Below are 13227 nucleotides of genomic sequence, written 5' to 3' on the forward strand. Positions count from 1 at the left end.
GTAATATGTGGTCATAAATAGGTGATTTTCAAAACTTTCCACCAATGGGATTTCTTGGGACTTTTTTTTGCCTCACTCAGGACAAACTGGGGATACAAAATCAGTTGAGTTTTTTTCTCTCGCAATTTGTCCTAGGTTTTTTCATAAAATGACTGGAGTATTAAGTAACAGTTAACTAACCGTTAACTAATGTGCCTAAGAATCGTGTACTAATGCTGTTCATGCTAAGGTATTAATTTATATGTTATTTAAGGGTTATTGTAGATATTATTAACATTAGTAAATGCCATAATAATCATTAACTAACACTTAATTAACCATTACGCTTTAACTAACGTTAAGTAACGTTAATTGTTGTACTCTTGTTGTAAAGTGTTACCAATTTGTTTTTAACATTATATGGTTTTGATTTTTGATTTTTGATTTTTTATTTTTGATTTTTTTTTTTTCAGTCTAGCATGATTTGAATTGTTGACTTTCTTTTTTTGTCGGGTCGGGGGTATGTTCCTGTGCTCCACTGTTTTGCTTCAGGCCGCTGCCATGACTTAATTTCCCGAGGATGACCAACAGTGTCACCTACGCGTGCCGCCTGACCTCCCCTCACAGGACAGTTGGCCTATCCGGGATTGCCACCGCTGGCTTTTGTTTTACCAGCAATTTGCAAGCCGTTTGTTGTGTGCCACTTGTTTTGTGATGCAGGCTCAGGTCGGGAATGTAAATATTGACACAAAGCATCTTGTTTACAAGTGAGCCGCAGGACCGTCTAAGCCCAAATCCCACTCCCACTGTATGTAGAAAGACAGGTGTGGCGACAATTTCTCAGATCTAGGCCGTGGAAATCCGAATTTCACCCAGCCTGGCTGCTGACGCGCCCTTCCCCTTGTTATATAAAGAGCCTTGGAGCGAGGAGGATGCTCACCTGGTTACAATGCCGCTGGACTTTGTGTGTGTCCTGCTGCTGGCAGGCTGCGGCGTGGCGCTGGGCGGAGGCCAGGCGCTCAGTGTGTCTGACAGATGCATGCAGGACACAGACGCCTTCCTGTGGGAGATCAACCAGGACACACCAAAACAATATGCAGCTCTGAGTGAGTACAGCTGACTCTTCAAGGTGGATGTGCTGCTGCTGCATAGGTGGAGCACAGTGATTCATTATGTCTGTGAGCTTTAAGTTTGATATGTTTTGTCCTTAAAAATATCATAACACAAATGATAGTAGCAACCCCTGCTTCTCTGGAAATTTACATGTGTAGCAGAAAAAAGTAACACTTAATAAGATTACCATTACAGAGGGTTTATGAATGAAATATATAGGTTATTGATTAGGTTAAATAAATCATTAATAAACAATTATAAAGAAGTTCTAACACGGTTTTCATACACTGATGCAGCCTCACTATTTGGTAAAAAATGTTCTGCTACATCTGAGGTCTTGCAAGTTGCTTAACTTCATTTACTTGAGCGTGCCAAAAAGTGAGCCTGCATCAATATATGGATATTGTGTCAAAATGATTCTCACTGTTCATTACTAATTCAAAACCTAGTTATAAACCCTTCATAAGGGTAGTCTTAGTACAAAGTGGTGAGGCACATTTTGCATGATGTGCTTTTGACATTTCCCTGTGTGTGTGTGTGTGTGTGTGTGTGTGTGTGTGTGTGTGTGTGTGTGTGTGTGTGTGTGTTAACAGTGTATGATGCATTTGGGAAGATTGGTAGTGATGTTCATGGGGGTAACATCAACAGGCTTGGCTCCAGGACAGAGTGTCAGTCTGTCCAGGGCCCTTCCTTTTCTGGACAGTACTGCCGGGTGCTCCTGCAGCAGGTGAGGAAATGAACAACAACAACAATAATAATAATAATAATTTATGACAATGGTAGTAGTAGCAGTCACAGTGGTAGTAATCGCGACCAGGAAGAGCAAGAGGGCTTTTATAAATGTACGTAAACAGCGACTGCACATTGGAACATACAGCATACAGTAAGAATGTATGGATGAATGTATGAAAAGAAGGCTTGATTACAGGATGAAGAGCGTGTGCAAATAGCAGACTGGAGTTAAAACTTATCAAGAAAAAAGGGAAATATATGCAGTAAAAAAAAATAGGAAAAAGTAGGAATATCATCACTGTAATCCTAATATTTTCATATTGCAAAAAAAGCAGAGTTTAACAACTGATTCAGAGAAATACATGTAAACACAAGTAACACAGATAGATAGATAAATAGATAGATAGATAGATAGATAGATAGATAGATAGATAGATAGATAGATAGATAGATACAGTGAGATTAAGAAAAGAAATTGTGCGATGTTGAAATGAGCCTGACAAAAAAAAAAAAAAAAAAAAAAAAAAAAAAAATCTATTGAAAGGCTAATTTTTTCCCTCTGTTTACAACTATGGCCATAAAAACACACAGTTGCTTTCCACAGTCACTCCTCATTTTCATGCGTTGTAAATTACTTATGACGTATTTCATATCTATAAGTTATTGCAGGCTCAACCCAATCATATCAGTTCAGGCTCAGTTTATTTAGTTATGCATGCAGGTTGTAGAGGGTGGGTTCTCCGCTGCTGTGTGTTGCCTAAATCAACCTGAACCTGATGCTGAACTTGAATGTTTGAATATGGATGTCGGTGGGGCCTCTTCCGCTGTCATGGCTCTTATGGGGGTCAGAAATTACAGATGAGATTTAAAAAAAAAAAAAAAAAAAAACTAAATTTAACCCAGCAGATAGTGAAACAAGTATCAGGTAGACAGCCTCTGTTCTTATCCATTAACCAGCTGCTTTATAGCCAACCTGTACTTCAGTTTGCATTTGGCCCGTCAGCTGACAGTTCTGCTGTGCTGGGAGTCAGACTCAGACAGAATAGTTTTTTCTATGGACAAAGTTCTGGTCTGGCTGGTGTCGGGATCAGTGCTAAAGACAGAGGACATCAGGTGAGTAGGCGGTTCTTCAATCCGTCCTGGGTCACGCCTGTTTACACTTCTAATGTGATGTGGACAAAAGCCTCAGGCCACCTCCGAATGTGGCCTGAGTGATCAGATGTCTAGTTGCTTTGGGAGGCACACTGGGTGCTGTTTACACCTTAGTGGGGCACCCAGGTCGGATGCTAATGCAAGGTGAAAACAGGGCCTTTGATTCATCAAATCTTGAGGATTGGGCCACAGCAGACTCACACTAGAGGTTCTGCACGTGTCAGCCGAGAACAAGACAGTGACGCCTCAAGCTGCAGTGGGCATGTGAGCACCAAATCTGACAAATGAACGTGAAGACTAGAAAAAATGCCCCCTTGTTCAACACATCACAACACGCAGCTTGTGGATATTTCCAGTGCCTTGCTGAATTTCTGCCTCAAAGAATTTAGGCAATTCCTCACCCAAATGCTCATGTTTTAGTCATTTTGTAGGTGCCTTCTTGATGCTTTTTAACCATGAAACAAAGCTCCGGGTAGCTCACAGATGTCACGGCAGGTTTAGAAACCTCAGACAGGGACTAACAAAGCACAAATCCATCCTACCAAAAACAGCATATTACATTGAATGTATTGAACCCTAAACAAATAACATACCCAAAGACATTTTTATCTGTTTACTTATAATTCTACCTCGTCCAAAAAAGTATAACCATATGCAACAGGCCATGCTTCGTGGATAACATTACCTCTTCACAGGTGAGAGGCTAATGATCATGTCTGCTGGTTGGAAAAGTCCTAAAAATAAAAATAAATACATTTTTAAAAAGTAAAAAGATGGCTTAAGAGCCAGTGGACGCTAGCTTGCCTGACGTGGTCCTTGACATTGTCAGCTTAGACACGATGCCCGGGCTGAATACAACAACAAAACATTCTCCTCTGCATCTGCAGTTTCATATGCTAAATCAGGGGTCACCAATCATGTGCCATGGAGGGCCGAGAGGCTGCAGGTTTTCATTCCAACTAAGACCTCCACCAGGTGATTTCACTGATTAGCTCCTCCTTTCTGATACAAGGTGAGGTGATCAGTGAAGTCACCTGGTGGAGGTCTTGGTTGGAATGAAAACCTGCAGCCTCTCGGCCCTCCATGGCACATGATTGGTGACCCCTGTGCTAAATTTTCGCCCATGTTTATGTTAAGATGATCAAGTTATCTTTTGAAATAATGATGCTTTTACCAGGACACGATCAACTACTTTGTGGGCGTCTGTGTTCCAGACTCCTGTGGGGAAGAGGACGTGCAAACCCTGATTTTACATGGTCAGTGAATTCCAGTATCTTCTTTCAGGCTCCAATTTCAGGATCAAATTGATCCATTGCAGTATCATCTGATTACACCAATTTTATTTTTTTTTTTACTCATTTATTTTAACTGACTTGTTTCATAGAGAGATTCCAGTTGGGTCAGACGTCTTTGATTCCTCCTTTGCCTCCCATCCTCGTCCATAATTCCACTCAAGCGATCGCCACAACCGAATGTTTTTCCGCCACCAAAACCCCTGACGCTTCAGCTATCATATGCCTGTGAGTATGATTAGGTGTCAGTACTCTCTGTCATGTCTTAGATAAGTGACGAGCACAGTACATGTCATTGTAGAAGTGCCTCTTCTCAAGTTCAGGCTGAACCTGCGGCCCTCATATTTTCTTAAAAAAAAAAAAAAATCAGCAGCAAATCTTCATCTAGACATCTCCTTTTTCCTCAGGACTGTGTGTGCTGTAATGCTGGCATTACCTCTTGCTGCTACCTTATTTACGGCTATTAAAAGGTGGCAACGCAATAGGGAGATCAGTCCAAGAGAAGAGTCTTCTTTAAACAAGGGAATGAACCTTTATGGGACCTTATCTAACGCCTCCTCTAGTGGAGGGAATACCAACCATGATGTCCAGCAGAGTGAAAAGGGCCAAAGCAACTCAGAGGAAGACAACAGTAAGTACTGTTTGAGCACTTTGCACTTTCTGTGCACACATACCTGCATGCACAAGTGAGTGCATTTACTTTTGCTATTGCTTCATACTGATAGGATATAGTCAGGGACAGGGATCCAGTTTTTCAAGAGTACTGACTTTGCCAATATGGAGAGAAACACAAACTGGAGACAGGTACAAACAGTATTCATCAAACAATCAATCATCAGTCAAATATATTTCCAAATAATCAGTTAAAACATCCACCTAACAACAAAACGTTCATATTTAAAACAACTGATTGATTGACTGATTGATTGGAAATACTGCCGTATATTTACCAAGTATTCAAGTATTTAGCCAACTAGGGCCATTCAGAGATTGGACAATAATGAATGTGATCACTAGAATCTAAAATTTGTCCATAAAAGCACACTTAAGAAAGAGCGCGTATTCTTAGAGATCTCATAAACAGGAAAAACAGCGGTGCCTTTGCTTTGAGTCAAATGTAAACTTTGTTTCTAAGGAAACATGAGCTAGTAATAAAATGAATATAGTGTTCTCATTTTGCTTGCCTCATATTTGCATGCATGCTTGTGTGCACTTGGATGTGATTATCTGTCAACACGTTTTTGTCTGGCAGAACATATGTATAAGTTGAAGTCTGACCTTTCATTGATTACTGTCTCATTGTCTCGCCTGTCACAGGCGTTGTATTTATTGTTGTAACATTGTTTATGCTGCCCTCGTGGCCAGGTCACTCTTGAAAAAGAGATTTTAATCTCAATGAGTCTTTTTACCTGGTTAAATAAAGGATATTGATTGATTGATTGACAGACAGCACCGAGGACCCACCGCCGTGTTTTCTTCGAAACTGCATGCAGCAGTGCGTCCAGGCCTTCTCTCTACAGACCACCATGCAGGGTGTCCTCAGCACCTCCTCAGCCCACAGCTACTCCTCCCTGAATGGCATCCGTGCCCTCAGTGTGCTCTCCATCATCTGGCGCCATGTCATCGAGTTCAGTGGAAAGTTCACCGTGGGTATGACAACTATTCTGCCTTACAGCTTGCACTCACAAGCACAATAACCTTCCTCATTTAGTCTGTCTGTCATTAACTCATTTGTTCTTGACCTCATACTACAATATCTCTATTGCAGATAATGTCAACACATGGGGTGAGGTAGCTCTTGTCAATTTTCAATATGTGTTTACCACTAGCGGACCTCTTTATCTGGCTGTAGACACCTTCCTGCTCCTGGGGTAAGACGGAAAAGATGACAAGTTTTAAACTTTGATTGATTTGCAGAATTGTGAATGTAAAAACTGTTTTATGATGAGCTGTTATGGGGATTTTTAAATTGCCAGGATTAGCCATTCTTAAGCTGAGTCTTGAACAAGTTATGTGTCGCAGGGGCCTGCTGAGTGCCAAGTCTCTGCTGAGCACCATCCGTAGGGCTGAGGACAAAATGAGTCTTCGTTTGGCGGCATGCTTCCTCTTCAAGAGGTTAAGAAGGTACATTAGTTCATCATGTCAAGCTATGACTGAATGTAAAGTCATCTTTCTAATTTTTTACAGTTTGTGGCAATGAACCAGGAGGGATGTAGTGGTCCTATGCATGCCCTCATTCAGAGCTTTGTACATGATTAAAAAAAAACATATGGATTTATTAAAAAAAAAAAAAAAAAAGGGTCAGCCAGTGGGTATGCCTGGCAGTATGAAAGGTACTTTAATCAAATGACAAAATGTCAAGCACAGTGGTATACACTATCCAGCGCTGGCAAACATTAGGTGGGAGTGCTCATGTTCACTGGATCACCATAAACTTCAACAGGCAAGGAAGCAGTCAACACAGCTTGCTTGGAAGGGAACAAAGATTTTCTTCCTTAAGAGGAAACCTTTGTTCACATTAAGCTGAGATGCAAGGTTATTAATATGAGATTTGATTAGAATGACAGTTGGTGATCAGTAAGGATACCCAGACACCTATAGCTAGAAAGCAATTATATTTCTATCCTTTGGTCATATAAGTTTGGCTTTGTCTGGATTTACAAGCTTAAAGGGCTAGTCCAATGTTTTGGGCAAGAAAGCCTTTTTCCAGCTAGCCTACAGAAACTCAAGGACTTAGACAACAGACACTAAGCAACAGTAAAACACTACAGTACATTATTACTGTTTAAACATTGATACCTGCATGGTACATTTCTGAACTTCAAATAGTAATCCATTAGGAATGCCCCCAAATCTGAATCCCTTTTCGGCAAGTAACGAATAATGGCTTTCTGTCGAATAAATTACCCTTCCAAGTATTTTTTTTTTTTTTTTTCAAATTCAGCTTTAAATAATACATTAAATTTCCTCATAATATGAGAAGAATAATGCTAGTCATTAGAGTGGGTTTTTGTAAACCTATATAGTTTTATTAAACAGGAATTTCAGTCATTTTATATTTATTTGTGGTTAAAATCAAACAATTCAAGAAAAACAATAAATTACTTCCAGTTTGAGCCACATCCACTTTTTGACTTACTTTGACCCCAAATAAATACAAATACAAACACATGTAGTGGTGCCTCCACACACCTTGATAATCCACACAGTAAAATATGATGTCATCGGTCAGTGACAGTTACCCTGTGTGAAGTGTGTTTCATGTAAACTCCATCTGTCTGTGTGTGGCTGTCTCTTCCCTGCAGGGTCCAGCCGCTGCATTTATTCCTCATATGTTTAGCCATGGGTGTGTTCTCTACGCTCAACATGGCAGCCAACACACAGCTGTCTCCATCTTTTGTGGACAACTGTAAGGCGAACTGGTGGGCCAATGTGCTATTGATTAACAATTTCTTCACTGTAAACGAGATGGTGAGTTGAGCCAATAACTATTGTTTTGTTTTGTTTTTTTATTTGAAAGGCTTTGACCTCCTTTTTCCTCTCCTTCCTTCTCAACAATAAATATATGGTTTAGCCTAACTACCCTTTGAAATAACCTGTTTTTCTTTACATTTTTTCCACCTGTTTATCCACAGTGTCTTCCTTGGACATGGTACCTGTCTATGGACTTCATGTTTTATATCACCACTCCTGTGCTGATCTGTATTTATAGATGGTATGCCAACATTACTATTAAATGCAATTTATTCTTTGATTACATCAGACTTTTTCTCAGCTAAATGACATTGAAGAATAAGGATGCAGCCACACTGATCTGTCATTGTGCGGATATTAATTTGATAAAGAGATCGTCTGATTGTCGTTTTGTTTTGGCAGTTCCTTTAAAGTAGTAGTCTGAGTGTGCCACAGACTTTGAGCTGTTGCGGCTAAATGGAAACTAAACCTGTCAGTGCCAGGAAATTTAGCCTGTTGGTGCTTTTTTATACATCAAAACTGGAACAAGGGGACGCTTCTCACTGAAAACAAAATGGACACTGACTCAGGCAGGACCGATCAGTTGATCAGTGTGGCTGCAGGCTGTATGGGTACGTGTCCACAGCGGCGTGTATTTGATGCAAGGTGTCGCGCAGCTTCCCAAATTTGGCCACTTGATGGGCGTGCCGCTTCTGATGATTGACAGTTGCTCTCTCCTATGAGCGCACCAACACTTCCTAGCTGCACCTGGTTGGACAGACGCCTCACCAGTGGGCCGTCCTCTCCCGGATTTCAAACCGTACCACCGCGGAGAGGCATCGAGTCACATTTGACGCCCTTTATTTGCATAAAGCAGCCTAGACCTAAGCTTTATGCAAATAAGGGTGACGCCGATGTGACACCCCATCTCTTGAAATGAAACCAAAATGCATTGCACAGCTGCTTACATCGACAATGAGTGGGAAGCATGCAAATGGCTCAGTCACCAGACACCATATCTGCTCTAACAACCTCTCTTATGTGTCGTCCTCAATCAATCAGGAAGAGAAGTGTGTTTGTAGCTGTGGCAGTAATCCTGATGCTAGTAACCATTGTGAGCAGTGCCGTCGTGACCGCCCTCTACCAGCTCTCTGTGACCCTGGGCAGCACATTGTAAGGCTGATCTTGCTCCAGTGCCTCACACAGCTCAGGCCTTTTGTGTCAGGCAACATTCCAGCGCTTTCTTTAATACGTATGCATGAGTTTGACTTGATGTTTCTTTCTTTGTTTTGTAGTGTATATCCAAGCTATGCAAAGTATTACTATCATAAGCTCTACACAAGGTACGGGCCCTTCTTGATAGGGATCGTGATGGGAATATATATGACAACAAAGAAAGAGCAGCTCATAAAACATCGGGTGAGGACTTCTGATTTCTGTCACAGACATCCATTTTTAATAGCCAAACAAAGGGTGAATTATTCCTTTTGATCCTGCTTTGCAACATACAGCTTATTTTAATAATCCTTCCAACACATTATATGCACAATGGGGCCTACAAGTATATCAATAATACACTTGCCCTTTGGTCTTTATTGTGAAATTGCTAGCTCATGACCAAAGCTACTTAATATCACCGCAGCACGATGCAATTTTACACTGATATCCCTTTCCTGTGCTTCTCCTGCTTTGCTGTGGCTCCAGTGGCAGGCCGCCCTCGGTTGGGTCACATGCCTGTTAGCCTTGGTTCTGTTGTATGTGTTCGCATTCATGCTGCAGCAGATGCCAAAGGAAGACTCGATCCCGCATGCCATCTACCAGGGTCTGCACAGGTCCGTCTGGGCGCTGTGTGTAGCCTGGATCATACTGTCCTGTGAGGAGGGTAACGGAGGTGAGTCAAGACTAGGGATGCTCCTGAAGTATTTAACAAAGCACAAATAATGCACTTTGTTTGTGACTCTTTCTCAGACCACTAATTTTTCCACTATTATATTCAAATAAGTCAACCGAACTTGATATTAGAGAAGGGGACAGGGATTAGCTGTGTTGTGAAAGTGCTGCAATCCCATGTGAGTGATAAAACTGTAATAAGATTCACTCGTACTGTGGAATGAGCTTTGTCCGCCTGGCGTTTGGCCTCGCCACATTTCCATGTTCCATGTTATTGGCCACCCACTGCCCAAAGGCTGACAGCCAGAGGAGTCCCGAACTCAGCAAAACAAGAAAACCCAAGCAGAGTTCAGGGTCTCTGCAGACAGACACACACACACCAACACACACTTCTGGTGGCTCATAAGTGATGTTTGAGAGGGATTATTTTTGTATGAGTCTACATATATTCTTTTTTTTTTTTTTTTAGCAAAATCCTACTGCCTTTAACTTGAAGACAAACATTTTTTTCCCCTGTTTTTCTGCTCCTCCCCCTCAGGCTTTATCAACACCCTGCTGTCTCTGGGTGTCTGGACTCCTCTTTCCAACATTAGCTTCGCCTGCTACCTGGTGCACCCCATCTTCATCACTCTCTACACTGACCTACTGGACACCCAAGCCCACTACTCTGACTACAACTTTGTGAGTACTTCTTATAATGCACATTTCAGCAATGAAATAGCTGAGGACACTGAGATATTTACCATAATTTTGACGTTTGTTTGTTTGTTTGTTTTTTTTCATTTTCCATCTCAACATGACTTATGCCGTTCCCACTCTTGATCTGCAGTGGTACCTGTTCAATGGCAACATGTTGCCCACGCTGGTGGTGAGCTACGCTTTGACTGTGATGGTGGAGAAACCGTTCGTGCTGCTAAAAGGAAGAAGTGAATAGAGACAACTCAGCATATGTACAAGCCTGGCAACCTGTTAATATCCTTATCCCAGTGTACTTGTACCTCTTTCCTTGGACACTGAGCCAATGTTTTTTTGCTTTTTGTTTTTGTTTTGTTTTTTTGTTTGTTTGTTTTTTTAAATATGTACTTTTACAAAAGCGAATTTGTTTAAATGACAAATGCATGTAGTTTCATATGAGTATGAGAGCTGCCCTGTTGTGTTGTGAAAATGTCAGGAGGGAAGAAAGCAGACATTCTGCCTTATTTTCAATCCAATGTGAGTGATAAAACAGTCTTCAAGTGATTTTAAATTCTGCATTTTCACATTACCCTGACAATGTTCTCAGCTGCATATGCTGCCGTGGTGTATCAAATGTTCAGTTGAAAATAGTTTTTGATAGTTTGAAAAGCCCATAGACAGACATCAGTCCCATAACTTAGGAAAGCACTGCTTTATTGTAAAATTTATTGCAAAATGGAAGCAGGGGCATCAGCCTCATGTAAGAGGATGCAACAGAAGTTTACATGGCTAGATGATGCTGAATGTTAATGAGCCTGGTTTAGTTCCTGTAGTTGGTGCATTCACACAAAAAGTGATGCCTGTTGCAGTGCCATTGTTTGCTTACAAATTAAATTTGTAAGCAAACCACAATACGGTGCATTAATGGTGGAAATTTTCCATTAAAAAATGTATATATCTATAGATAAATGGATATATATATATATAGGAAATGGAGTTATGTTATGTCTCTATTTAGAGCATTTTAGGATTCGAGTTAACAACAGTGTAGTGAAGTTAACACTGAATTTGTCATATAGCCTAAATTGTTTTTGAGGAAAAATAATGATACGCACATCACAAAAAGGTCCTCAAGATATTCTTCAAGCACCAAATCTTCCCCAGTGAGATTTGGCATCGGGAAACTTTCTTGCCAGGCCAGCTAATGTGTCGAATACTGAATGAGAATGAAATCTGTTTTCGATTGAGTGGTTGTAACTGTGTCTGAAATATAGTCAGTTTCCCCTCTGTTACCTGTAAAGGCTCCTGCACACCTTCAGTTTGATGAAGGTCTAAGCAAGACATTCTATATTTAATAAAGTTTATTGCAACTGTAAGGACAGTGTGTGGGGATTCTCTCTTCTTAATCACAGACTTCTGAGATTAATCTCATTTTTAAGACAGTTCTGAATTTAATCTCAGAATTATGGGGAAAATGTCATATTTCTGACTTTACTCTCAGAATTCTGACCTTTTTTTTTTCTCAAAAATATGAGATGAATCTCAGAACTTTTTTTTGTGAGTGTGTGTAGCCCTAATCCTCTTCTGTACAGGAAAGGTAAATTCACACACTGAAAATGAACTAAAACAAAACTGAAATTGATATAAGATTTAAAAAAAAAAAAAAAAAAAGACAAAGGGCTAGACTTAAAGACTAAAGACTAATGAAAAATTAAAAAATATTGAGCTACAAACCTTGACCTTTGTTCCATTGCACTTAATTGTAACACATATGCTGATTTTTTTCTCCATTTGTTTACACATGAGTTGAACAAGGGCACAAACAACAACAAGATGAGGTTCTAGTAGTACATATGCACAAGGAGGTAGAGGAACATGTTAATACTGGGGCCATGTTCACACTGAACCGGGTAAACTTAAAAAGCCTCCACCGTAGGCCAGTGTAGGCCAGCGTGTCAATTTGACCACGCCAGTCCGGTGTTATAGCGTGGGCAGAGAAGACTGAGCTCTGTAAAAACTGCCCTGATCTAAATTGCAGTCCAGTGTTGAGCATATACAAGCCATGCGTATACACTTTAGGGGTAGGGGAGTGTTTCGGAGTGTTTCGGTGTGGATGGCAGGCTTTTTGAACGCTAATGAATGTTAATGTGGAATGGATGGAACACCGAGCAGCTCCAAGTAAACACGTCCTAACAATAAATAATCACAGTGTCAATAGTGGGCTTGCTTGCCTACAGCTAGCCCACCAGTAATAACAGTATCAGCTGTGAGCATGCTTCTAGCTGGCCACTAAAAACAACACTATCAACACTGGTTGTGCCTAAAGCTAGTTTACTAACAAGAATAAATAATGACAACATCAACAATGAGTTTGCTCTCAGCTGTCCTGCAAACAACAACATCAACGGTGAGTTTGCATCCAACTGGTCATGCCTTTATTTGCTGTTAGTGTTTCCTTTAGTGTTTCAAGAAATAAATAAACAAGGACAAGACAGTAGGTCACAGCGGTCAGACTTTGAGCTTATTATTGATTGGTTATCTTGTTTGAATTTGCATCTGAACATCAACATCCTACAAGTCTGCCTAGCAATGTACAGCACACTTCAGCAGTTCTACATTGCTGTACAGTGTGAAGCTTGTTTACTGGCTTGTTTACCAACATTTTTTGTAAAAAAAAAAAAAAAAAAAAAAAAAAAAAAGTAATCAAAAGGTAATCTAATGTGATAAGTTACATTACTTTAAAGAAGTAATTAAAATAGTTACATTGCTTTTTAGATCTTTAACATGGTAACTAGTCATCTGTAACCTATTACATTTCAAAAGTAACCCTCCCAACACTGAATGCCATATAGTGGGGCGGCATAGCTAAACTATCGTTCATTTTGTGATAAAAGCACCAAATTTGGTAGATGTGTTGGTGGATATATTTCAAACAAATCTG

General features: G+C 40.4%; 1 protein-coding gene across 1 annotated transcript; it reads left to right on the forward strand.

The window, feature by feature from the left end:
* The first annotated feature begins 928 nt into the window (after positions 1 to 928).
* Positions 929 to 11650, forward strand: oacyl (O-acyltransferase like). Its single transcript, XM_030065865.1, has 15 exons — positions 929 to 1085; positions 2828 to 2937; positions 4154 to 4232; positions 4361 to 4496; positions 4676 to 4899; positions 5715 to 5918; positions 6037 to 6139; positions 6291 to 6392; positions 7574 to 7739; positions 7904 to 7983; positions 8784 to 8894; positions 9017 to 9140; positions 9426 to 9612; positions 10150 to 10292; positions 10441 to 11650. The coding sequence occupies exons 1-15, from the start codon at positions 929 to 931 to the stop codon at positions 10543 to 10545; spliced, it is 2031 nt and encodes a 676-aa protein (XP_029921725.1). The 3' UTR covers positions 10546 to 11650.
* The last annotated feature ends 1577 nt before the right edge of the window (positions 11651 to 13227 follow it).

This window comes from Myripristis murdjan, chromosome 12, assembly GCF_902150065.1.
Source record: "Myripristis murdjan chromosome 12, fMyrMur1.1, whole genome shotgun sequence".
Classification (NCBI taxonomy): domain Eukaryota; kingdom Metazoa; phylum Chordata; class Actinopteri; order Holocentriformes; family Holocentridae; genus Myripristis; species Myripristis murdjan.

Excerpts from the sequence above, each read along its gene's own strand:
- oacyl (XM_030065865.1), top strand. The coding sequence starts at position 929 with ATGCCGCTGGACTTTGTGTGTGTCCTGCTGCTGGCAGGCTGCGGCGTG. Across the intron at positions 7,984-8,783 it reads CTGATCTGTATTTATAGATG|GAAGAGAAGTGTGTTTGTAG; the intron begins GTATGCCAACAT and ends TCAATCAATCAG. Across the intron at positions 10,293-10,440 it reads ACTACTCTGACTACAACTTT|TGGTACCTGTTCAATGGCAA; the intron begins GTGAGTACTTCT and ends CTTGATCTGCAG.